The sequence below is a fragment of the Papaver somniferum genome, chromosome 7 (genome assembly GCF_003573695.1).
Source record: "Papaver somniferum cultivar HN1 chromosome 7, ASM357369v1, whole genome shotgun sequence".
NCBI lineage: Eukaryota > Viridiplantae > Streptophyta > Magnoliopsida > Ranunculales > Papaveraceae > Papaver > Papaver somniferum.
Genome location: NC_039364.1, coordinates 68,300,935 through 68,328,421, shown reverse-complemented (window position 1 = coordinate 68,328,421; position 27,487 = coordinate 68,300,935). Strand labels below are relative to the sequence as shown.

The 27,487-nt window shown below is 37.9% G+C and overlaps 4 protein-coding genes across 11 annotated transcripts; 1 reads left to right on the top strand and 3 right to left on the bottom strand.

The window, feature by feature from the left end:
* The first annotated feature begins 1,877 nt into the window (after positions 1-1,877).
* Positions 1,878-5,518, top strand: LOC113297547 (protein NUCLEAR FUSION DEFECTIVE 4-like). Its single transcript, XM_026546048.1, has 3 exons — positions 1,878-2,300; positions 3,868-4,769; positions 4,881-5,518. Exons 1-3 carry the CDS (start codon positions 1,992-1,994, stop codon positions 5,365-5,367), a joined length of 1,698 nt encoding a protein of 565 aa, XP_026401833.1. The 5' UTR covers positions 1,878-1,991; the 3' UTR covers positions 5,368-5,518.
* A 544-nt stretch (positions 5,519-6,062) lies between these two features.
* On the bottom strand, positions 6,063-8,535 carry LOC113297546 (xylulose 5-phosphate/phosphate translocator, chloroplastic-like). The gene is made up of 2 exons (XM_026546047.1): positions 7,237-8,535; positions 6,063-6,656 (listed from the first exon to the last, which is right to left on the bottom strand). Exons 1-2 carry the CDS (start codon positions 8,456-8,458, stop codon positions 6,649-6,651), a joined length of 1,230 nt encoding a protein of 409 aa, XP_026401832.1. The 5' UTR covers positions 8,459-8,535; the 3' UTR covers positions 6,063-6,648.
* Positions 8,536-15,907: 7,372 nt separating this feature from the next.
* On the bottom strand, positions 15,908-17,926 carry LOC113294727. Its single transcript, XM_026543102.1, has one exon. It carries the CDS (start codon positions 17,924-17,926, stop codon positions 15,908-15,910), a length of 2,019 nt encoding a protein of 672 aa, XP_026398887.1.
* Positions 17,927-24,221: 6,295 nt separating this feature from the next.
* Positions 24,222-26,472, bottom strand: LOC113297545. Of its 8 annotated transcripts, none has more exons than XM_026546041.1 (8): positions 26,316-26,472; positions 26,131-26,236; positions 25,842-26,045; positions 25,531-25,573; positions 25,383-25,417; positions 25,128-25,255; positions 24,658-24,813; positions 24,222-24,484 (listed from the first exon to the last, which is right to left on the bottom strand). In XM_026546041.1, the coding sequence occupies exons 3-8, from the start codon at positions 25,842-25,844 to the stop codon at positions 24,436-24,438; spliced, it is 414 nt and encodes a 137-aa protein (XP_026401826.1). In that variant the 5' UTR covers positions 25,845-26,045; positions 26,131-26,236; positions 26,316-26,472; the 3' UTR covers positions 24,222-24,435. The 8 variants fall into 8 exon arrangements, 6 of the variants coding, with proteins under 6 accessions (XP_026401826.1, XP_026401827.1, XP_026401828.1 ...); XM_026546042.1 differs by having other exon boundaries at positions 25,842-26,023; XM_026546043.1 differs by having other exon boundaries at positions 26,131-26,181.
* Between the last annotated feature and the right edge of the window lie 1,015 nt (positions 26,473-27,487).

Genomic DNA, 27,487 nt, shown 5'->3' with positions numbered 1-27,487 from the left:
AGCGACGGAACGATCATTTGCCTCAACCCAAGGTCTCTCATTCCTCTTGGGAGGTAAAGGCTCCATAGCATCAATTACTTCTCTTGCCGTTGTCTTAGGTTTATACTTCTTATTTCCATCCTTCTTGTCCCCCTTGTCCTCCTCAACTACGGATTTACCTTTATCAATAGCAGCACCACTAGAAGTGCCAACTTCATTTCCTCCAGCAACTCCAACTTCAGTTCCTCCAGCAACAACAATTTCAGTTCCTCCAGTAACTCCAACTCCATCTCCTCCATCTTCATTTTCTCCAGCAGTCACAACTCCACTTGCATTCCTTGCGTTTGCACCCAATGGTTTTGTGTGACGAGGTTGCGGAGTCGGGTCACTACGAGGTGTTACTTCTTGTGATCTTTTCTTCTTCTTTTCTTTTCCTCTGTTCAAAGACAAGCAAGGCCAAAAACCAATAAGATAAGCAAAAACGGCTGGGAAATATTAACACAACCAATCCTTGACAACCAAAACGGCTAGAAAAATTGGATAGACCAAGACGCAACAAAAATAACGGATGGGAAAATTAGTAATCGATCTAGCCGTAATAAAAACGGCTAGGAAACTCCAAGCCATAATGCGTAAACGGCTGGGAAACTAAATAAGCGATCCAGCCGAAATCCAAATAACGGATATGAAAACCTATAGTGTAAATACAGCTGGTTTGATATTCAACACAATACTATATACGACTAGGAAATTCCAAGTCGTAACCTATAAACGACTGGGAAACTAAATATCACGGTCAGGAAGCAAAGTTACGGACAAAAAGGCCGAGACGTAAATATTACCGCTGAAAAAAATTCGAACACAGGAGAATATACGGCTAGGAATAACCTAGCCGTATACAACTTGTTGCGGATAGGATTTCTCCATCTCGTACGCATTGACTATACTACGGCTGGGAGTTCTAAGATATCCCAACCGTAAATCCTACAAATGGCTGGGAGTTCTTAGATATCCCAACTTTGTAACATATAAACGGCTGGGAGAACAAACAATCCCAACCGTAAGACCTATTTACGGCTGAGAATACAAGAACTCCCAGCCGTAAGCAGTTTCATAAACTGTTTTTTCAGACCTAAATTTTTCAAAACCAACAGAATAATCAACAAAACGCTTAGATAAAGAGTGGGTTTTGAAATTCATACCTTATTGCTGTCATATCAGGACTCGCGACGGCTGGTGCATCTCCTTCATTCACTTCTTCTTGATCTTCAGTTTCATCTTCATTTGATGAAGTTGGTTTCTCTGCTTCAGAAGGAGGTTGATTCGACGAAGCTTGACCTAAATTTTCCTTAAGTTTCATGGTTTTATAAAATGAGTTTAATCGACGAAATTTTTTTTTTGGAATCGACGATTAATCGTTGAACAATGAAGAATGGAAGAAGAAAATAAGGAGAAGAAAGAAAAGAAGAAGAAAGAATATGAGAAGAAGAAAGAAGGGGAAGAATAAGAATGGGGGCGGCAGTTTTTTTTCTTTTAATGATTTTTTCGTTTTTTTCAGTTTTTTTTTTATTAGGTTAGGTAGTTAATGAGAGGATAAAACGGAAATAAATTAAAATTAGTGAGGGTATTTTTGAACTTTTGCATAAACCTGATCTCCCCCTATAACATTTGGGCTCCACTTAATATTTTAAGCCCCAAAATCTCTCTCTCCTACGGTCCCAATAATAGGATTCTAATAAAATTCCCCCTGTTTTGCATCAAAATAAAATAAAATAATGATTGTGTCAATTTCGAATAACAATTCGTGCCAACAAATCCTAAAACAAGCAAACCACTTGGTTATTTAGTTATTTAGCCCACCCCGAAAGGATATAAATGGGAAGGGCTTACGAGAGAAAAAAATATACAAGAAAAACGGAACGCATCAAAATTCTGTTTTTTTCGGAGAACAATTTCATTGTAATCGCAGAAGAGGAAGAGATTCTTTGATTGAGGGTTTGATAGTTGTAGGAATGGCTGGACAATCACGAAAATGGATGATATTAGTAGCGACAATATGGATACAAGCATTTACAGGAACAAATTTTGATTTCTCAGCTTATTCATCAAGTTTAAAATCAGTATTAGGGATTTCACAAGTCCAATTGAATTATTTAGCAACAGCTTCAGATCTTGGTAAAGTTTTTGGTTGGTCTTCTGGTTTAGCTCTTTTATATTTCCTTCTTTGGTCTGTTCTTTTCTTGGTTGCTTTTATGGATTTCATTGGTTATGGTCTTCAATGGCTTCTTATTCAGAATCTCATCTCTCTCCCTTATTTCGTGGTTAGTACTCTCACACTCGCTCTCATTCTTTAATTCTTTGCACCGTATCAATATTTATGAAATTTCATCTTTCATCTCAAAAGGAATCGATTGAGTTCATTCCTTATTTCAATTCACGTAAACCCTATAAATTTAGAACTAGATTACCATTTTTCTTCTTCAGATTCTAGACGTAGAAAGACAATTAGGTAATTTTAATTGATCAGATATTCGCAGAATTGATTGACTGCGAATTTGAGAGAACTAAAACACAGAAACATTTATTTAATTTATTTTGATTTTTTTTCCTCCATTAATAGCGTCACCTTCCTTCTCAGTTGATGCCAATTGTTTTTTTCCCCTTCGTGGAGGAGTTGATGCCAAACTTAGTGCCACACTGATGGGATTTAATAACCGCTTTTGAGAACGTGTTTAGTATATTGATTTTGACATTAATTAGTTTCTAATTATTATTAATTAAAATTAAAAACCTAATGAGAAAAGGATAAAATCTAAAAGGTTAGGTTAGGTTAGGTCCCACATCTTCAGGTCGACAACACCTCCAATGTTCGTTGCTACACGTGTATTAGAGCTTGTTAGGTGCATCCTCCACGAAGTAACCAGCGCGGCTGCTCCACTAATATGGCACGAGATCAGGGACCACGTTAATGTACTGAATATTCCATTTACGTCCTAAAATATTTTGGCTGCTTTTATTACGAATTGATTTGTTTGTGAATACTAACGGTTGATTTCTTAATCCGAGTGGGACCTGCGTGTATATGTATGAATTTCTGTACGTCGTGATAAAATCAAAAAATCAAATGACCTTGAACTTCTTTTTTTTGTCTTTTCTTGGTCATACCTTAGGTCTTCCTTAAATTTCCAGAGCGCGTGTTGCACGTGGGTACACGAGGCCAGTGCACTCGGGAATCATTTGATATGCAAGGACATAGCTAATACACAGCATAAAAATCACAATAGTTCTCTATGGATCATTTGGTGGACAGTGTAATATGTTTTGCACTTTATGGTCAAAAGACCATTAGAAACCGTCTTACTTGGTTAATCTCTAAGAGAGTCCCTTGTTACGCCTTAAAAGAGGGTATAGAGAGCCCTTTTGGGGTGAGGTGGGGGTGACAATCGAGTCCCACACAAAGAAGATGGTTCTGGAGGAGTCAAAAGTCGGGTTTGTTGAGAACTTTTGTTTTTGTTGTACTAGTAAGGCATATACGATAGTGGCCTTGTGATGGTAAGTTGGCATTTGGCAAGGTAATTTCTATAGTAGTTCCAGACAAACTAAGCTCTAGGAACCCTATAAGAAGAGGTGAAGTGGTTTGGTTTTGTACTGCATCTGACAGTTGCTTTAGATTTTTTGTTATGTGAAGAGGTAATAATTAAAATAAGAGTAAATAATGTTTTTATGGCTTGGATTGGACTATTGTTGCTTTTATATGGACTCTACATCTTTAATAAAAATTACAGTATCTTGGCGTTATGCTACTAAACTGCTGTAATGTTGTGTAGGGAAATTGAGCTAAAATGCAGCTAAAAGACTAACTAGATTTGTTATTTGAATTCCTGACAGGTATTTCTGCTGTGCTTGTTGTCGGGATGTAGTGTATGTTGGTTCAATACAGTATGTTTTGTACTGTGTAATCAAAATTTCCCCACAAACAGAGCGTTGGCGTTATCTCTGACCATTAGTTTTAATGGAGTTAGTCCAGCAATTTACAATCTTGCTGCCAAAGCTATCTCCTCACCAGAATGTAGTCTTTATCTAATTCTTAATTCTCTCCTTCCACTCTTCACATCTTTTGCTGCTCTTGTTCCTATCCTTCGTCAACCTCCACTACAATCTTTACCCCAGGACGCTGTTCGTCGAGATTCCTTCATATTTCTTATTCTTAATATCCTCGCTGTTTTTACTGGTCTGTACCTTCTGTTACTAAATTCAGTAACCACGATTGCTTCAACTGCGAGGATAATCTTTGGTGGTGCACTTTTTTTCCTTGTTCTTCCCTTGTGTATCCCTGGAATTGTATATGCTCGTGATTGGGCTCTTAAGAATATTCATGCGAGTTTTCGTTTGCAAGGTTCTGGTTTTAACCTTGTTGACGTTGATGATTTGGAGCTTCACAAAGAGTTACTTATCGGGCGAGAAGAGTATTACAAGAACACCATGAATAATGGTGTTATGAAAAGTGAGGAAGAGAAAGAAGGGTGTTATGAGAAGGTGATCGTGAAGAATCGGTTGTTGGTTCTTGGAGAAGAACACCCGGCCAGAGTTCTTGTTAGCAGATTGGATTTTTGGTTATACTATGTTGCTTACTTTTGTGGAGGTACAATTGGGTTAGTATACAGTAATAATCTAGGTCAAATTTCACAGTCCCTTGGGTATGCTTCCAAAACTACTGAGCTCCTTGCGCTTTATTCGTCGTGCTCCTTCTTTGGCCGGTTACTCTCTGCTGCCCCTGACTTCTTGCGTGCGTAAGTAAACAAAAATGAATTCACTCATTTTACTTTAGAAAACTTTGTTCCCTCACCATGTTTTGATTTCTTCTTATGAACCATAAACAAATAAAATGTGATAAAATGCAGGAAGCTGTACTTTGCAAGGACAGGGTGGTTGGCAATTGCACTCTTACCTACTCCAATTGCATTCTTTTTGCTCACTACATCCAGTAGTGAGAGGGCATTGGAAGCTGGTACAGCCCTCATTGGGTTGAGCTCCGGATTCATTTTTGCAGCTGCAGTGTCAGTTACTTCGGAGTTATTTGGACCCAACAGTATGGGTGTCAACCATAATATACTGATCACAAACATACCAATAGGTTCTCTTGCTTATGGATTACTTGCAGCAATGGTTTATGATGGTAATGTTAAATCATCAGGATTGACTAACATGGAAATAGTCGATGGAGTATCGATTTGTATGGGAAGACAATGTTACTGGCAGACATTCTTGTGGTGGGGTGTTATTTCGTTGTTCGGCTTGTCATCTAGTGGCCTTCTTTTCGTGCGAACAAAGCCTGCTTATAATCGCTCCGAAGAGAATAGGATTCTGACAACTGATAATGTCGGTTGAATGATGTAAAGCTTGTATTACTTAGATAAAATTGAAGGGAAAGAGTCATATTCCCTGAGGAATATTAATTTGTAATTAGTCAAAGAAGCAATTTTTTTTTTTTTGGATTAAATCCATTGTGAGCAATTTTATTGGAAATCTTTTAGCAAGACATTTTCTCTCTAGCATTTGCTCTTGGGCATCTAAAGACAGTGAAGTGACTGGCAACGGTGACAAATATATTAGTCTAAGTAAAGACTACAAGAACAATCTAGGATCCGCAAGACAATTCACTGATAAACAGGAAGGAACCCTGAAACCAATATGATAGGAGCAGAAGCAACTTGAGAAGAATAGGCAAATCTTGTTAAATGATTCATCAGCATACGGACGCAACAAAGAATTTGCGCAATGATCTTCAATATTTTTTTTGTCAATGTAAACCTGTGTTCTTAATAACAGGGATCCCTAACATAAGAATGAGATACAGTACGAAACTGTACCATGTCTGTAAACCAAAGACATCAAGTCATGAGTGACTGACTCACTCCAAAAAAGTATCATACTCCTTACACGGACCTCCAACAAGTGAAATTGGCAGGTAAATATTTTGATCTTAGGTAGAGAGACATGAAGAAAATTCCTATATACTTTCAGCTAGAAGATGTTCGGAGAAATCGCATACATGTACAAATTTTTGATTACAACTCAACCTAGCAAGGAACATGGAAACACAAATAAATTTTACTTTTTCTACTGCTGGAATATCAAAAATGTATTCAGCTTTCAATTTTTGGGCAGGAGTGCTCAGCTCTATTACAACTTGAAAACTTCAAAATTACAAGATCTTAATATCAGCGTTCTGGGTTTTAAGGGGGGTTTAGGCTTCCTTGATCAAAGAATATGACTTAGGGTTGCACTAGGGAAAAGTATACAGTGGCATTCCTGAAAAGGTCAGAGGTTTCTACTAATCTACAAATTACACATAGATGCGTTACTACCATAGAACATCATGGACCTCTTGGGAAAAAGGTTTGTGTAGATTTCCTAACCAATACATCTCTTTCTAGAAGACAAAATCTACAAACTTGGTATGAAGACAGAATGACTGAAAGTCTAAACACCTCTATTCAAGCTCAATACTTGGGCAGCCTGATTTTTGTGTTGTGCACTTGTGCTGATGAAACAACAAACGTAGAACCACCAGAATAGGTTCTCTTAACTTGTTCTCATATCCCATCATGCAAATATCTAGTTTCTTCCCCATGCTCAAAGTAATACTCCATTCTTTTGTGCTAACAATCAGGATCCTGTGGTCGAATAGAAGTGCAAAACTTCAGGCATTACTAACTAGATGTGCAAAAAACAAGCACAACATGGATTGGCTATTATTATGTTTATGGAGCAAGAACAAAAGGGCTTCTGAATAGCTCCCAACTAGTGATCTGCTATTAACTTAACTATATCTCTTCCTCTCCTTTTTTCCCTTCACATATGATTTACTTTGCACCCATATGCATACTTCTACAATGTTATAATAATCCCAGTTTCCAATCTATCCAATTTCAGGAGTTTAACTAGAAATTCTAAAAATTTGAAATTCCTATTTCAAAGTAGATCTAGGCATATTTTAACAATCAAAACATAATTCATATGAACATCAAGCGCTAGCGAAGACATGCAATACTGAGTTAAGACTGAAAGAATAATAAGAAAGGAGTAATTCATATCAAGAACAAGTGTTAATTGAAAAAATAAAGACAATTTCTGCTATTAGTCAACACAGTAATAGAAAACAACTAACACCAAAATTCGATTGCTTTCTTATGCGTCTAACCAAAAAGAAACACTGAATCATAAAGAAACAAGCAAATTAGTTCTTCTTTTCACCTTCAATTTTCTTTGCTTTTTTGGATGTTGCTTGAGAATACAAGAAAGTACCAAAGACAGCAATTGCAGAACCAACAGCATTCAAAGGTTGAACTGGATTCCTGAAAACAATAATTGTAGAAACAATAACAACAACCCTTTTCATTGTATTACCAACAGAGAATGTCAAGGGACTGATTTCATCAAGAGCTTGGTAGGACGACTGATTATAAAGATGATAAAACACCCCAGACAAGATCACCCAAAAGTAAAGATTCAAAGGACTTCCTCCTGAAGCTTGCATTGCAGCAATAGCTCTATGGTAGCCACCAACCCATTGAGACCCTTCAACAAAAATTGCAGCTGGAAATAGATATATAAATGAAATGATGGTAATCCAACCATATAAATTCAACCCATTTACTTCCTTGAAACTATCTAAACTTCTCTTAGAGTAAATATTTCTCAAAACAAACCCTACATTACTAATCAAAGCACCCGAAAGTCCACCAAGGTTGAAAGAAACTTCAGTAACAGCAGCTAAAGAACAACCAAAAACAATAGGTAAAATTGATAACCAAACGGCTAATGGGTATTTATCACCAAGAAATGAAGCAAATATAACTGAAAAAACTGGTTCTGATGATTTGATAACATGAGTAAATGAAACAGCAACTTTAGAGAAAGAAACACAAGCTGAGATATGACCAATAGTATGAAACAATGCTGGTCCAAGAAGTGCTATTAAAAATGGTTTTGAGATTTTAGGTTTTGGTTGAAGTTTCAATGACCATAAAACAACCATCCATATTGAACCAACAAAGAGTTGAAATGAAGCTAAAAGCCATGGGTATGGAAAAAGATTCAAGCATTTTTTGTTGTAAATATTAAAAACTATATTTTGAAAATACCATAAACCAAAAATGAGGGGTAATTTAAGGTTTAATGGTTTCTTTTCTGGGATCAGTTCAGTTTCTTTCTCTAGATTTGGTTCTTCAGCAGGAACATCAGAAGAAGCTGATGCTTTGAGAATATGAGATTTGGGTTTTAGTGGAAACAACCCCAATGATGGGTTTGGGTGGATTTGAGATTTGAGAGTTAAAGTTTCAGAGATTTGAGAAAAGGGTTTGTTAAGTGATGTTTTTGTGAAGTGGGTTTTGAGTATTAGATCATTTCGATTCGAAAATAATGAGAGTTTTTGGTGAGGGTTTGAGTAAGTGATGGCGGAGTTTAAAGTTAACATTTTTATTTTGTTTGCAGAAAAGAGATACAGAGAGGGAGAGAGATAGTTCGGTGAAGATCTTTGTTATAGGAGACGGAGAAGAGTGAAGATCCTGTGGATCCGGTGTAGGATTATAAGACAACTGCCGATTATTGTACTGTTTAAGGGATGCCCCCACAATATTCCAACGGATATCCCTCGGTATTTTTTCTATGACCAAACTTAATTCGGACATGATCGACATACGCGTTACAGCAAGTCCGACACGATATCTGATATCGGATGGCCTTTTTTCCCAGGGTAGGCTTGAATGAACTCCATTCAATTTCAAACTTCCCATACTAAATCCGTAAAAATAAAATAATATTGACAGGTTCATCACAAATACAAAATACTTCAACAAAAAGTGTTATGTATGGATGATTTGCAGAGGTTATGTAGCACTTAGGCTAATCCCTACGGTCTTCTAATCTAGCAACTAGATTGGTCATCCACGTCAGCTAGGACAATCTCCTAAGTCCTATGGGATGGCGAATCTAGCAGGTGAATGCTGAATGGAACAACGTTGGGTGCTGAATGAAACAACGTAAAATGTTTCTCTCTCCATCGTACTTTTTCCTCTCTCTTTATCCGAAACAAATAATCATTTTAGTTTACATCTTCTCTCAACCATTTTCAGAAACAATCCTATCAAGTTCCTCTCTCTCCATCACATTTCTTCCTCTCTCTCCATCACTCTTCCACGTGTTTCTCTATCTCTCTTCCACATTATAAAAGTCCATAAGAAGACAAGAATGAGAAGAAGTGACATGGTGATCATGCTATTAATACTATTTGTTTTTCGTACTTCATACCCTCTCAGTTGTCCCCTCACCTATAGCACAACTTTACTTTATTTGTTGTTAGCGAGAAATTTCTTTTGGGCGATGTATGGTTCAGCGCAAGCGCGTTTTCATTCAGCGTTTAAGTTACTTTTTGAACGCTGAATAATTCAGCGTCTCAATTTCGCTGTTAGTTGCATTGCAAGCACTTGCTATGAGAGAGAAGTAGACATAAGTAGTGTTAATTTTTTTCCCACACTTTTTTCTTGATTTGCAACACTTTTTGGCCAATCTAGCAGCTCAATCTAGCCCATAGGGGTTAGCCTTACACATGATCCTATCAATGGTGTTCGACAACAACTGTAATAAACAATTTTGTTAGGAAACTAGGAATCCAAGAAGTCGTGATGCTCTTATATTGTCAGGTCGGTTTAATACAATCAACAAACACATGAAAAGTTGGGTAGCTTCAATGATGCAAATGCATCATTGCAAAATAAGCGATGATACTGGAGTTGATGTGGTAAGTCACATTTCAAATTGTTTAACTGATTATTAAAACGTGGTATGTTTGTTATAATAGCCAACTTAAATGTTCAAACTGTAGCAACGAAAAACTCCAGAGGAATAGAAAAAAAACAAGAAATTCGAGTTTCAAGCAAGAATGAAAATACTTTTGCGCTCAAGCTAATATCCGTCTGCCCACTTTCTTTACTCTGATTCAGATGCACAAAAGTTGGCTTATCTACAGTGGATTGTTGAGCGATAAAGTCGTGCGGAAATGCATCCCCGCGAGCATTTGTTGGAATGTTTGGCTTGAAAGAAACTCCCGTTGCTTCACTGAAAAACAGACCGACTGAAGAATTATAATTGATTGCAATGTTAATTCGTTTCGTTGGGATTCCATCAACCACATATCCACCTTCAACAGTTTATATCTTCAAAATGTTATTCTTAACTGGAAAGTTTTGTTGTTTGGACCTCCATAGTAGTGGTGATTTATTTCTTGGGTTTTTTTTCTTTTGGTTTATTCCCTTTTTTCCTTTGCTCGGTGGCTTCCTGTATGATTCCTTTGTAATTAGCCTTCTTTCTTAATATATTTTTTATTTACCGAGAAAAAAAAGTTTCAAGCACGAAACATGTTTTTACATGCTCAGAAAGCTGAACCAATATAACCCTGATCTGTTAACATGATATCATGTATCAAAGGAATCACTTTACGAGACCATAAATATTTTTCTATAATCGGGTCTTCATATCTTCACCAGAAACAAACTCAAACCCTCAAGGTAACACTGGCGGATCCCGACATGATAATTCTAATATCAACAATATTAATGGAAATACAAAATTATATGATGGACCGGGTGTAATGATCCAACCCTCTACCGATACTGTCCCCATTTATCCACTGACCCGACCCTCCACCGATATGTCCCCACTTAGACACTACGGTTATTCGACAGTGTGGGTTTTCAACGAGCATCACTGCGGTAATCCATAAGAAACTTCCCGAGAGGTTACTTATCCTGGGATTACTCCCGCCCGAGCATGCTTAATTGCAGAATTTTCTGCCAACTCTAAAGACAATTATGATGATAAGGCCTCGGTGTTAGGAAAGGACAAACTATTACCTATATTCCGACCGGGGAACCCTACCTGCCGAACCGGGGTATTACAACAGGTGTCAAATTAACAAAAACGAACATAAAGACAACTCAAGATGTTGCATAATCATCAACTACAGAACTCAATATTCAAGAATTTTTTTCAAAAACAAGAAAAAAATGATATTGTTAAAATAGTAGAGCGTAAGAAAATGACTGCAGAAATGAAGAAAGATCGAAAGGTGGTTGAAAAGATTTTTTTAATGCACACATGAGAGGATTCTTGGAACTGGACACGTCAATGATGAATTTGATAAAATTTAGGCAGAGAAGGCATGACTACGCCCGACAAGCTTATTAGACTCGTACGAGTCGTGTCAAGAATTTGGAAAACGAATTCAAACATATAAGAAAATCGAATCTATTCAAAACCAAAGGTTTCATTTTTTATCAACGATTCTTGACTTTAAGACCGATCACTATGTAGTTGAACATGTAATATATCTATATTTAATTAAAAATAAAAGAGTGCAGGGTGTTTCTACCTGAGACCTCAGGTTCACGGTGCTTGATGTCCAACTGTAACACCCCAAAATTCGGATCTTGGATTAACCCAAATTCTAGAGGTTATGGGCGGGTATCGAAGCCTAAACCTACTTCTTGGCTTACATTTTCTGCCCACAATTCAATATCCAGGCGTAAAATAATTTAATTAGAGAATTAATATGCACCTCACTAATAAGTGTAAAATTCAAAGCACAAATATATAGGAAACAAACAGTACACAGTGGAAAACTGGGCAGAAACGTCGCAAAACTGACGTCTCAAACAGCCTACATTGTCGAGGCTCCACAAACTTCAATATAATTCCAAATTCTGATATTTACCTCAATTCTAAAACTAGACAGACCCAGCTTTCAAATGCACCTAAAAAATCCAGATTTTGAGTTCGTTTGGCATGTGAAAAGTATGCACAAATATGGTCACAGAACTGCGAACCTGCAGTTTCCAAATCTGGCGTACTGGACGTTGAAGGCCATAAATCCTAAAGGATAATTCGAAACACTGATCCCTTTGAACCATTATAGACAAGACATAGAGGAACATTTTTCGTTAAGAAAGTGTCGCCTAAATCCTTACTTATTGGTTCCAGTTTCGCAGTCAACAGGGTGCAGAAAAATATGTCAGAAACATGGTTTTTCAATTTGCAGTTTAAATATAGCTTTCAAAGACAATCACCATTCAACATAAAATCATTTCAAATGTATAACAGAAACTTCAAGGATAGTATTTCATGTATCTAAGTCTCCCATATTTATTCTCTCAAAGAAAAACATCAAAATACATGGAAATGAAACAAGAAGCAATGCACGCTTAAACTAAAGACTCCTCACTTGCTTCGCATTTCGATAAAATATGCAAAACGTCAATTGGGGTGAGATGATGGCTCAATAGGCTTACGTTCCCATCCTCAAAGAGATGCAGAAGAAATCTCAGAAAACATAAGGGATTAAAAGTAATGAAACGACGATAAAACTTCGAATAGTAAACAATGTATTCAACAAACAATATTCACAATACCAATGAAGTTTTCGGCAAATCAATCCATTTAGATTTCGATACATTGAGTCCACGGCACGAAAACCTTGGTTCGTGCACCCACCTATCGTTTCTCGGCACGGACACCCGCCATCGATGGTCGGGTAGCTACGTCCCCATGGGGATCATTACCCATTTCACTATATCGGGGATTATTACCCGGCACAAAATGGAACTATGTTCCAACTAACGGAAGACATGAACTCAACCAGTTTTCTTAATAACTTTCATTTGCAATCACGCGCATAAAGTTTATTCACATAGAACTCAACTGATTTCTTAATCAAAACAAAGCAAACCACGAAAGAATTCGTCAACAAGATCTATATTGTGTATGCTTATGGACTCTATTGTCACTTTCAAAATCAGAAAACATTCATGTTTGAAATCGACCCCTTTACAAACACAAAATGAGTAAGTTTTCCACCAACATAAATTGACAAAAAGAAAAGGGATATGTTTATTATGAATATGCAAACTTATTATAAAGAAATTCATTCTCTAATAGTCATTTATACAAACACGTTAAGTCCCTTAAGAAAATACTGAAAACACATTTGAACCCCTATTTTTTCTTTACAGTACCAAAACAATTTCACATAACAATTCTTGATAACAAAACCATCAATTCAGATCAGATTGCGCAAGTCGAAGAAAAACAACATAACAACCATGGAATTCAAAATATCAATTAAAATCACACAAGTAAAGAAAATTCTCAAAGAGAATGAGTAGTAAACCTACCTCAAATTAGCTCAATCCTAGCAATTTTTCCTTAGAATCCATCTCATGCCCTAGCTTCAACTCTAGGAAAATCTCTGGTATATAACCCCTACGTTTCAATTTCTTTTCCAAACTTTTCGTTTCCCAACAGCAATAAAACCCATTCTTTCCCATTTTCTCTATGTTCATAAATTCCCTTTTGTAAAAACATTTATCTCCATTTCCTAAACCCCTTGTGAACAAATGACTATTCCCACCGAAGCCTATTACTTCTAGAGGGGTGGAACAACATTATTTAATTTCTAAGCCTTAAAAATGTGTTCAACTATGAAACTGTTAAATAAAATGCCGAGTATCGAGAACTAGCAATAATAAATGTATAACTAGCCTATCCATGTACTGAAAACATAACAAGCAAAACGATAAGACTAAATTCCTCCCATTTAGTCTTAATCAAACAAATGAAAGAAAATAATAAAAAACGGATTATCGAGTATGGTTGATACCCGACCCGAAACATATATAAAATGGGTGAAGGAAAATGGAGGGTATCACATCCTCCCACCCTTATAGTAATTTCGTCACGAAATTAAGATAATCATACCTTTATAAAGATCCGGGTACTTCTCTTTCATTTCAGACTCAAGTTTCCAAGTTGCCTCTTTGGAAACATGATATTTACATAATACTTTAACGAATCGAATTGTCTTGGTTCGCAGTACTTGCTCTTTTGAGTTCAAAATAAAAATAGGCTCCTCTTCGTATGTAGCACCATCTTGAACTTCTAGGCCTTTCCAGTCGATGATGTGCGACTCGTCCGGTTTGTACAATCGCAAAACAGAAATATGAAAAAACATTATGAACTTTTCCCATTTGCGCTGGTAATTCAAGTTCATAGGAGACTTCGCCGACTCGTTTCGTGGTCTTGAAAGGCCCAATATATCTTGGTGCCAACTTACCTTCACTACCAAAATGGATTACTCCTTTTTGTGGGTTTACGCGAAGGAAAATGATGTCACCAATATAGAATTTCAAGGGTCTTCTCCTATTGTGAACATAGCTCTTTTGCCTACTTTGTGCAGCTAGGAGTCGTTGTCGAATAATTTGAATCTTCTTTGTAGTCTCGCGAACATACTCAGGTCCAAGAAGACTCTTCTCACCAACTTCAGCCCAGCAAACCAGTGATCTACAAGGTCGCCCATAAAGTGCTTTAAACGGTGCCATACCAATTCTAGCTTGGTAACTGTTATTGTAAGAGAATTCAATCAATTGTAGTTGATCGATCCAGCTCCCCTTAAAGTCTAAAGCGCAAGCACATAACATATCTTCAAGAATCTGGATCACTCATTCAGATTGTCCATCGGTCTGCGGATGGAATGCAGTACTAAGGCTCAAAGTCGTACTCATAGCCTTTTGGAAGCTTTCCCAAAACTTAGATGTAAAATGGGGATCTCTGTCGGACACAATGGACAAAGGGACTCCATGAAGTCTTACGATCTCTTTTACATAAAGTTGACTTAGTGTGCCAAGAGTGTCTGTCTTCTTTATATGAAGGAATTGTGATGACTTCATTAAACAATCCACAATTACCCATACAGTATCATGACCTGATGTTGTCCGAGGTAGTCCGGTGACGAAGTCTATGGTTATATGCTCACACTTCCATTCCGCAACATGCAAAGGTTGTAACAGTCCTGACGGTCTACGATGTTCTATCTTCACTTGCTGACAAGTTAGGCAACGAGATACATACTCTGCGACGTCCTTCTTCATACCACTCCACCAAAATTGCCTTCTAGGTCTTTATACATTTTTGACTCACCGAGATGAATTGAGTATTTAGACTTATGAGCTTCGTATAAAAACTTTCTCCTCAAAACACCAGGTACAACAAGCCTCCCAAAGTATCTTAATCCTCCATAAGATTGAATTTCACATCCATCCGGTCTAGTTCCATCAACAATTTTCCTGCATATTTCATTGAAATCATCACTATTCTTTTGAGCCTCCACTATCTCTTGAATAAGAACGGATTGCACCACTATATTACAGGCACGAACTTCTGTTTCTTTCTCTTCTAGGATCAACCCTTCAACTGCCTCATATGGCTTCCATGTATGTAAACCAAAACAAGCAAGAGTTCATCTTGATTTCCTACTCAAGGAGTCAGTGACAACATTTTCTTTACCTGGATGGTATTGCAAATTAAACTCATAATCCTTGATAAACTCCATCCAACGTTGTTGCCTTAAATTCAGATCCCTTTGAGTGAAGATGCATCACAAGCTTTTGTGGTCAGAAAATATCTCAAACTTCTCGTCGTAAAGATAATGCCTCCAAATCTTCCAAGCAAAGACAATGGCGGCCAATTCTAGATCGTGGGTTGGTTAGTTCTGTTCATGAGACTTTAGTTGTCTAAAAGCATAAACCATCACTCGTCCACGCTGCATTAGTATGCATCCTAGTCCTTTCAAAGACGCGTCGCTGAAAATGACATAACCCACTCAACTTTCTGGTGTAACTAGAATCGGTGCTGAAGTTAACTTCTCCTTCAAAGTATGAAATGATTTTTCACATTCCTGATCCCAGAAAAATCTCACCCCTTTTCCTTTCAACTTTGTCAGCGGTGCTGCAAGACTTGATAAGCCTTCTACGAATCTTCTATAATAACCTGCTAAGCCAAGGAAGCTTCGAATTTCAAACACATTCTTCGGTTTCTCCTATTTGAGTACAACTTCAATCTTAACTGGATCCACACGTATTCCATCCTTAGTTACTACACGACCCAAAAATTGCACTTCTTGAATCCAAAATTCGCACTTGTTAAATCTGTCATACAGCTGGTGATTCCTTAAATTTTCCATGGTAATACGCAGATGTTCAACATGCTCCTCTTTGGTCTTGGAATAAATCAAAACGCCATCTATGAATACCATAATGAATTTATCCAAGAAGGGTCGAAATACACGATGCATCAAATCCATGAAAGCAGCTGGAGTATTAGTAAATCCGAAGGGCATGACACAAAATTCAAAGTGTCCATATCGTGTTCGGAAAGCAGTCTTGGGTATATCTTCATATCGAATCAGAAGTTGGTGATAACTAGTTCTCAAATCAATCTTTGAGAAGAATTTTGCTCCCTTAAGTTGATTGAACAAGTCAATTATTCTTGGTAGTGGATATATATTCTTCACAGTAACAACATTTAACTTGCGGTAATCAATACACAAACGAAGATACCCATCTTTGTTCTTTACAAAGAGAACAGGTGCGCCCCAAGGAGAAGTACTAGTTTGAATAAAACCCTTCTCTTGTAATTCTGACAGTTGCTTGTCGAGTTCCTTGAGTTCTGTCGGTGCCATACGGTACAGCGTAACTGAAATTGGTGTCGTCCCCGGAAGAAGATCAATTGTAAACTCAACTTCACGCTTCGGCGGTATTCCCGGTAAGTCATCAGGAAAAACATCAACATAATCTCTAACTATTGGAATTTCCTCAATAGTAACCCCACTAGACTTACTGTCACTACCCATATGAGCTAAGAAGTTAAGACTACGACACAACTTTGATTGTATACCACACAAAATAATACTAGTAACGAAGTCAGGAGAATACCTTACAGCATCAAAACAAAAGGATACACCATCCTTGGAAAGAAAAGTTACCCTTTTCCTAAAACAATCCACTAAGGCTCGATATTTCCCAAGCCAATCCATGCCTAAAATAACATCAAACGATGTCATTCCTAAGACAATAAGGTCTCCTGATAGTTCTTGATCACCAACCCGAACTATAGAAGACTGGAAAATACGACCTAGACTAACACTTGCAACTGGTGTTATCACATGAAACATTTTCTCTAATGGTTCAGAATGCAAATCCAAACGTAAAACAACCCGATCAGAGATAAAGGAATGAGTAGCACCCAGATCGAATAAAACATTAACCCAAGAATTGAATAAAAGAAGTGTACCTTCAACTACAGCATTGTCGGCATCTCCCTTAGTCTTTACTGTTGCAAACGCCTTTCCTTGTTGATTAGTCGGTGGTGCTGGTCTCGCTTGATTAGGCTTGTTCTGTGGAGCGTTGTTACCACGATTACTGTGTCGAGACCTTTGTTTGTTAAGAAGAGGAAAAATCCTACGAAGGTGTCCAGGCTTGCGGCACTCATAACAAGTCTTTTCTTGCACATTATTGTTGTGAACCACGTATCCTCTCTTCGGTGCATTATCTTGCCTTGGCTTCTTAGGAGGCTCATTTATGTTTTTAAACTTATTTCTCTTTCGATCCTTCCGTTCTCGAAACTCTTTGTAGGCTGTCTCAATAATCAAGGCCCTCTCAAATATTTCATTACGACTCGTGAGCATTTGTTGTGCAAGCTTCAAACGAATATCTGGCAGCATCCCCTTTTGGTACTTAATTGCCTTCAAGTGCTCAGTTTTCACCATATCAGTAGCATATCGAGATAGCTCATCGAACCTCATATCATACCTCAAAACGGACAAGCCCTCCTTCTCCTGATCCAACTGTATGAATTCCATTATCTTGGCATTTTTTAAAGCTACATGAAAGAACTTTTGGAAGAAAAGTTCTTTGAATTCATTCCAAGTAAGGTTCTGCATCCCTTCCTTCGTTTTGGTCATTGTCCACCAATGACCAGCAGCGTCTTGAAGGTAATACGTAGCAATTTTAACTCGAAGACGATCCTCTACCTCAAGCAATTCCGTTCTCTTCTCCATTTCTAGTAATCAATTCTCGGCATCCAAAGTATTTGGTGTACCCTTAAATGACGTTGGATTATACTTATGGAATTCATCCATCACCTTAAAATCATCGCGTACCTGAGAACCTGACGTGCTTACCTTATTTGCAAGCAAACTGGCAGTCATTTTTCGAATTGCTTTAGCTAGCACTTCAGTTCCATTTCCACCATTCTCAGTAGATTTATTATTGACTTCAGGAGGTACATCACCAACCATATCCTATATAGGATATAACAAACAATTCAAAGAGGTACCTATATATTTAGCTAACAGTCCTAAATGGTTCAGTAAGAATCGCATAATATCAAGTGACAATCAAGCTAACACTCCAAACAAACATAACAAGCAATCAATCAAGCCAACGATACAAACAAACCTAACAAGCAACCAATCAAAGAGTTTTTCTTTTTCATAAGAGAAAATGTACCTAAGGTCCCATGTAAGATCTAATGCTCTGATACCAACTTGTAACACCCCAAAATTCGGATCTTGGATTAACCCAAATTCTAGAGGTTACGGGCGGGTATCGAAGCCTAAACCTACTTCTTGGCTTACATTTTGTGCCCACAATTCAATATCCAGGCCTAAAATAATTTAATTAGAGAATTAATCTGCACCTCACTAATAAGTGTAAAATTCAAAGCACAAATATATAGGAAACAAACAGTACACAATCGAAAAACTGGGCAGAAACGTCGCAAAACTGACGTCTCAAACAGCCTACGTTTTCGAGGCTTCACAGACTTCAAATTCTGATCTTTACCCTAATTTTAAAACTAGACAGACCCAGCTTTCAAATGCACCTGAAAAATCCAGATTTTGAGTTCGTTTCGTCTGTGAAAAGTATGCGCAAAGATGGTCACAGAATTGCGAACCTGCAGTTTCCAAATCTTGCGTACTGGACGTTGAAGGCCAGAAATCCTAAACGATAATTCGAAACACTAATCCCTTTGAACCCATTACAGACAAGACATAGGGAAACATTTTTCGTTAAGAAAGTGTCGCCTAAATCCTTACCTATTGGTGCCAGTTTTGCAGTCAACAGGGTGCAGAAAAATATGTCAAAAACATGGTTTTTCAACTTGCAGTTTAAATATAGCTTTCAAAGACAATCACCATTCAACATAAAATCCTTTCAAATGTATGACAGAAACTTCAAGGATAGTATTGGGGAATTACTCATCTTTACAGGGGAGGTAATGCAAATTACCAATCTTTACAGGGGAGGTAACACAAATTACTCCAAAAAAATAAAAACCACGTATAAGTTAGTGCTGAGTCAGCTAACTTGAAATAAACGGAATTATTGACGAGAGGAGGTTTTGCTAATTTAAATTTTTTTAGGGGAGGTAATGCAAATTACCAATCTTTACAAGGGAGGTAACGCAAATTACCCCGATAGTATTTCATGTATCTAAGTCTCCCATATTTATTCTCTCAAATAAAAGCATCAAAATACATGGAAATGAAATAAGAAGCAACTACAAGAAAACTTGGCATTAGTGACTACCCAGATTCAGTAGGTACGGGCCTTTTTTGGTGTTCGAAGCTCTATAGCAACCGTCATGGCAACGGATAGGCTGTGCTGCTGAAGCTTGATTTGCTAAAGATCTGTACCAACCATATTGTTGGAATAGATATCTTTCAACTATAGTAAAGCGACTCAAGCTTTAGTCGGCACAATTTTCCGGTAACGATTAACTGTCGTTGGTAAAGCATATAGCATTTGTTGCTGAACAATTTAACCCACAAAAATATTCGTTGTTGAAGACTTGAGCATTATTGGTTGAGGTGGACAATTATAAAACGTTGTCAACCTCTAAAGGATTTAACTTATTGAATTTTAGTTGTTGCGGCTGCTGGTGAAGGGTTGTAACCGCTATATGACTTGATGGAAGAGAGTTTCCTCCCACTAAATATTAGTGGCTCAAGAGTTCAAGCTTTTGCAATGTTCGTTGGACAAGAATTTCAGCCGCAGTTTTTTCAGTTGGTTCAAAGGTTCTACCACAACCTTTTTGTTGGTCAAGGTTTTTATCCACCAACTTTCGGTTGTATCAGGTATTAGTTCTGAGTTGGTGAAAATCTCTAGAGACATGTTTAGTTCGGCTGCTCATAGGTTTGAGCCATACACAATCAGTTGCCCAAGATATTATTAGTGTTGCTCAAAGTCATGTCCCGCTACATATTTGAGTTGTGAGAGGGTAGTCTATCAAGAATATCATGAAAAATAAATGCAAATATCATTTTGATAATAAAATTCAACATCACCGACTCATTAACATTCAAAATATTCCAAAATATATTCAAAACATCCAACTACAATATACATATATAGAGGACACACTGGCCTAATCGGAGATTTGAGGGGGCTGAGAGTCTGGATCTTTACTTAGTTATGCTCTCACTACTAGCTGCTGAGAGATTGGATCTTTACTTAGCTTAGCTCTCACTGCGGAGATGATTGGATCCAAGGTTTCTGAAGGAACACCTTCAACTGGGTTGTGGATCTCCAGCTTGAATGTTCTCTGCAACAACAATAACAACAATAATGATCAGAATGCTAAATAACGTGACACCCATTTGCAAATTATTTCTAGAACTTATTTTCCTTTTAGTTTTGGAACATATGATCAGATGGGGAAAATTTCAGTAGAAAGAGAAAATTCCCAAGTGTATACAAGAGTGCTTGTGGGAGGAAACTGGTTTATATCATATATAATTCCAAGTTGCCTATAATGGATTTATCTCTGTAATATACTTCATGAGTATGCTCCTCGAAAAACAAATTTTCCAACACTGCCAAACACAAGTTACTGTAAGCAAAACTCATGTAAAACATCGCTACCAATACAACAGAAGACAAGATATACAAAGTTACCAGTTTCAAACTAGATGGCATTCCGAAATCTCTAGTCCTTTCGCTCTAGAGAGATCAATACACTTAGCATTGTGATAGGTGTCTAAAACATCTTGATATTTATATATAGTTTATGATTTCTTCGCTATGTTTTCTTGTAAATTACGTATTATTACATGTGTTTTGAGTTTATTAGGTATTTTGGAGTCATTGGAGCGAAAGAATAGAATTAAGGGCTCAATCCATTGCTTGGAGTCAGTGGGGACTGCGAAGCTAGCAAACACAACAAGTATCTATGTGGGATAGAGGAGGTTTAGCTAAGGGGTTGTCACTGGGTGGCCCATATCCATCATTCGGGTGCCTAAACCCCTCTCACGCTATAACCTAGCAGAACTATGTGGAGATTTTCAGTCTAATTCTTCTAAACGGACCAAGATGCTGCTGCCAAGCTCTCTCATTCTTTCAAGCCGGCATGAGTCGCGCTGGTTAAGGTCAGGGAAGATTGTATTGGACAACCAGTTCACCGAGAAGAACAAGGAAGAACAGCTCATTGTTGCTGTGAAGTAATGGAAGAATAGAGAGAAGTTTGAGTCAAGAAATCAGATATGAAGAAAGGGGATCTGGGAATTGTTGAATCGATGAGTTCTGGGTTTGTTCTTGAAGAATTGAGGGCTCGAGCTGAACAAGGAAGTTGGGTTGTGCTTGTAATCATGGCTTGACAGAGAAATATAGGGACTGGTGATTGGCAGTGAAGATGGTGGTCGATTTAGGTTATGGTGGTTATGAACTGAGAAGAACACAGATTGTGGTTAAGAAATGGTGGGGCAATTGAGTCTGAGGAGAGTCCGAAATGGAATTGATCTGTTATGATACCGTGAAACCAATAAATGAGAAAGTGGCGTTGATGTTTGAATGGTTAGGAGATTGATTGAGCTGCAGGCAAGGGTTCTGGTGCGAGAATGAATCTGAGAAATTTTGGAGAGAAGGGTCTAATTGAGTTGTATACAGGGATTTGGTTTTGAGCTGTAGAAAGTGGCAGTAAGGTTAGATGGCTTGTTTGAGATGAAACTGGTGTTGCAAGTGAAAGAAATTTGGTTGTGATGTTAGAAGCTTGAGCTGCTGCCGTAGCTGGGAAGATAAATTGAACTATAGCTGGATGAATTTGCAGTTACAAGATGATGCTGAGCATGCTGAGGAGACTAAGATGAAGAATTAAGCTTCAAGGAACTGGAAGGGTTTTGAGCAGCTGATGTGAAGCAATACTTTGAATCTGAAGCTGCAAGTGAACTGAATCAAAGATTAGATGGTTGTTGTGGTTACGTTGGATGGGTGAAGAAGTTGAAGTTGATTGTGTTACCCATGGAATTTGTCGAGGGCTGAAGGCAGTGTGAATGAAATTTTTAGGAGGCCTTGGAATTGATGAGCTGCAGGATTGAATTGCAGACGAATGAATGTTAGGATTGAGACTCACAGGAAAGGTATATGGCTTGGGAAAGTAAAGCAGCTGGAGTTGTGTAACTGCAGTCAGTCCATGGTTGTTGCTGTGGTGAACTGAAATGAGGTAGAAATTGCAGTTGCAGGTGCATATGCAATGGAATGGCTGTGTAGCTGAAGGCAATCGATGGTTGCAATTGGTTGTGGTGCTGATCCATGGGGAATGGTGGAATTAACTCAGTTAAGCTTTATGTGTTCTTGAAATTGGAGCTTTTGCCGTGGAGTTGTAGTTGCTGTGCTGAGATGCAGATGAATTGTGGTTGTGTAGGTCTGAAGATGAATGAATGAGCAGATGGGTTTGAGCTAAGAATGAGTTGGTAATTGCAGGACTTGGATTGCAGTCATTTGGTGCTGCTGAGAATGAATGAACGCAATACAGGGAACAAATGGAAGTGCTGAAATTATATGGTTGTGGCGCAGAGAACTGAAATTCTGAGCTGAAATGCAGTGGCTGTTGATGTTGAGTAGGATGATCCAGAAGGTGGACTTCTTGAACTGGATTTGCAGCTGCAGTTGTTGTTGGTCATGTATGGGGTGCAGTCTGATTGGATGTTGAGTTTGGGCTGAAGTGAAAGTACTGACCTAGGTGAATGTTAGGGCTCAGAGAAGGGGAATGACGGTATTGAATTCATGGAGGAGATGCAGATAGGCTTGTTGAGTTGCAGTTGCAATTCAAGTTGCTGGAACAGTTGTGCTGCATAAAGGGAAGTTGGAACTGGTGATTGCAACAGAAGCTGAGACGATATTGCAGCTGAGATTGAGATGATACTGTATCCGACTGTGGAATGATGGCAGGATGTGAGTGTGATGTGTTGCTGGCCTTGTGACTGAAGCAGCGTTGCAGCTGTGCAGTGTTGTTATCGTGAAGGTTACATGGATTAGATGAATGTATTAGGTTTACAGGGAAAGCTTTGATCCTGCATAGAACCTCGTGGTCTTGATGGCAATACAGTGGAGGGAAGCTGCAGAAATTGTGCGAAAACACACCGAGAATGGCGAGACGGTGGTACTGGTTCCGGTTGTCGTATTTCGGAACGGAAAGTGAGAATCATAAAGTTTCACTGAATCATGAAGGGGGTACGAGTCGGATGTAAAGTTTGGCGGCCGGGTATATGAGTTTGGAGCTACGCTTTTGGGTACGTTTTCGCAAGAACAAGGAATCGGCTTAGATGGTATTTTGTGAATGTTGAACTGCAGAGAACTAGAGTTGAGCTGCTGGAGCCTGGAAGTAACTGCCTGGCGACAGTTTCCTGATATGTCAGATGGCCAGAATCAGTTTCCGGGTGACCATATTCCGGCGACGGTGACCGAGTACCGGCGATGACGTCAGCAACCCGACGAGCAGTTTTGACCCAAAGAATTCAGAGAAGATATCATCCACACATGGACTTGGACTTGGTGGACCAATTGGAGATGGACTTTTGAGAAGAACGAGGCGCTACCTAATTGAAAAAGATTATCCTTTTGGGAGAAGAGTTATAAAAACGAAATCCTTAACCAGTTAGTGAATGAGAGATTAAATATCAATTCTAATTATTAAGACAAGAACATGTTAGTGAATGAAAACGAAATCCTTAACCAGTATTCTCATCTTATTTGATTTGCTTGTTTATTTCTTTGCTTTGCTTTTATTTTAGTATACTTTTATATAAATCAGAAAATTCCCCCTTGTTATCTATAAGAAACCATAACATATTGACAATCCAAGACCTCTCTGTGGGAACGATCCTTTCTTGCCCTTGCTTCATTATATATTTAGAGTAGTAAGAAAGTGTAATTATTTTTGACGCCTACGACAGCGATCACATTGCGACCACCCTCAATGTTCAAGACACCATTATAACTCATCTTCACTGAAATACCCGTGTTGATTTATTGACAAAGTCGTATTACCATGTCCGCAAATCAAAATCAGTAATGTGAGAAAAGGAAAGAGAATTGTTATAGACTAGAAAGAACTTAATAGGTGTTCGATGAATCGTAAGTTTAAGGTTCTGAAATACCGTCAAAACCCGACTCTTTTGGATTCACTGAAATATTTCCCAATGATCCATGAAAAATAACTACCAACGTCAATTAGTACTAAAGCTCCTAAGTCATTATGAACATAATGTGGTACATCAGGATCCACCATCTATCTCTCTGCCTCATCAAAATTCACAAGCAGCTTCCCAGGAATAGTTCTGTTAACAAATTTTGAGAGTATGATTATGATAACACCACAAAATTTAAATGAAAATTAATATACTAAAAAAGAAAAATAGATTCCAGAGAATGGTTCCATCGTGCCTAAACAGAAGCTCCTAAAAAAGGCACCAGCATGATACAATAGAAAATGCAGCAGAAAATTTTTTACCTTGAATTTGCATGCATGCCTTGGGAAGACAACAAGCTTGGCCTTGTATGTCTTAAGAAGCTGGACAATGGTTTGGAGCCCTTCAAATGACTTATTTCTATGCCTGTGGCCACCGATACCAATTCTAGGAACAAGATTTTTAGGAATTCCAGCACCCTGTGAAAGTAAATTGCAAGAAGGTTATTAATCAACCCTATGTGTTGCTGAAATGTAGAGATACCAAATCAAATGCAAATATAAGTTATCGGTTACAGTTGTTTCAAGTGTCAGTGTAATCATAAGGAAACATTCATTTTACCGCAGTATCACAGGGGTTGAGAATATCTAACTATGGCAAAGAATAAAAGAACTCTTTTCATTGCCTTGACTTCAGCGTGATGCGCGTTGAGTATCAACATATATACTAATCCTAGTTCTCTAACACGCTAGTACGCTTCTAACACATCCCACACAATCAGGTGCTACCATACTCTTTATTAAAGTAGTAAATGATGAAATTTCTCATTGGTAGCAAAGCAAAAACCCTCGGCAGCAGTTTGAGACGACTTCTCTGATGCTTCGATAGCGCCTCGTTTCCGAAGGGCCTTCTATGCCGCCTCTGCATTGAAAAAGTGAAAGAATAAACAGAAGTTACTTATAAGAGATCACTAGGATTTAAAACATGTATTAATGCAGTTCAAGAAGATCTTAAAGAACTTCACAACTTGGGTATTTAAAAAACTTACTTTATCTTTGCCTATGTTCATTTCCTGCACACTTTCTGCTAATTCCAACAATAACGCCCAATCAGTTCTTACCAAACATCAAACTAACAGTTAATATCCTATTCTGAAGCAATGAAAATTATATGAGAATGACTGGCAATAAGCTGACCATAAACACGCTTGAGAAAAATGTCAGTTCTGCTGCTGCATGACTGCAAATAAACAAGAACAGATGAAACAAAAATGCAATGTAAACAATAAAAAGACTACACCATTATTCCCTACTTCAGTTTCTTACAACAACATAAAAAAAATTTAACAGTGATTTCTGTACTACAAAAATCAATTTTCTAATCCTTATTCGTTTCTCACCTACAAATAAAAAAACCAAACAATAATCAGATCTAAACCATAAAAAAGGTAATCAAAAACATCTGACAAACTAGGGATTTCCTCCAATGAGAATCTAGGTACCAGTACCATGCAATTGGAGTCATGGAATTCGACAATCTCCTTGAGTGGGTATCTACTAATAACATCACTATCGTTGTAGAAGACAAAAAATGGCTCACAAGAGTCATCAATCAAAGCTCAGGTCCAGCAGCGCCTAGGTTCAATCTCTTGAGAACGAGTAATCTTGATCCCGAGATTTGGCTCAAAACCTTGAAAAAACATGAGCATCAGCTGCAAAATCAAATAAATTAATCAAAGCAAGCCCCAATTGCATCATATTGGAGCATCGTTCAGGGATTTGAAAGATGAATTTTACCTTTGGTTGTTCGGTGATTCCAATAGCAAAACAAGCCCCTAAGCTGCGACCCTAAATCCAACGCCAAAGTAACCATGTTCAACAAATGAATACTCCATCAGCAAGTCTGTAATTAAAGCACTTGATTTGTAATTCTAAAATCAGAAGAAAAAAAATCTACAGAGAGACAGGATTGAAGGATTTACCTTCCGTTTTTTTTTTCTCGCATCTGCGTCGTCGATTTGCTCGCATCTGTGTCGTCGATTTGCTGTAGATTAAGAAAATGATCTTAGATTTTCTTATCTATTAATGAAGAAGAAGAAGGAGGAGAAGGGTGTAAGGCCGCCGCTGAGAGAGGAGAGGAGAGAATGGAAGAAAAAAGAATATGAGAGTGAGATGAAACCAATGTAGTCAATATCGGCGGTATCGGCCGATATTTCGGATATCGGTCCAGAACGATACGATAAGAAGGATATCGGGGATACGATATTCGCCCGATAATATCGGCCGTATCGGTCGATACGAAATTTCCTACATTTCCCGATATGAGACGGTATTGGTCGTTTTCTATAAAATTTAAGGGTAATTTTGGCGAAGAAAGTCTTCCAGGTGGTAGTAGAGGTGCATGTAGCTCTCAAAGCAAGTTATTAAAGTTACTCTTTTGTTTTTTTGATAAAATTGATGTTATCTATTATATCTTATCCGAAAATGTGTGGAGAAAATGTTTAATATAAAATTATAGTCTCTAAATTTAGAACCGATATTTCAACGATAATATCCCCGATATAAAATCGTACCAGTGTATCGGTCCCGACCGAGATGAACCGATATCCGATATTAACTACATTGGATGAAACGAAGGAAAAGGATAAGGTCTAGGGTTAGTTTTAAGTGTGTGGTGTACGTGTACCCTGGGAATGAATTAGTGCAATTGTTTGGGACAAGTCACCCATCCTTACGATGATAGACACATTTTTGTATCGAAATTGTCCTATGTGTCTCTATTGTTAGTGCTTGATTTTATACTTATTATGGTATTTTTATGTTTGTGTAGGTATTTTCGGAGAAATACACTTGTGTGGAAAAAGTTGCTAAAAAATGGTATTTGGACCTTTGGAGGACAGCTGCTAAATGGACCCCAATTTCAGTTAAGGGGCACTCAATTACTAAGGGGCACCACTGTTACTATTTGCACCCAGGGCGCCGAATGCTATTCACACCCCCTTATCTTTTAGGGGGAGGTCATCCCCAACCTTTTGAAATCATTTTTGGCGGGAATTTGTTGTAGTCACGGGAAGAAATTTCTGTTCGAGAATTGGACGTATTTAAGAGAGATTCAATCACCGAAAATCGTTGGGATGGACTTGCTAGGATTAAA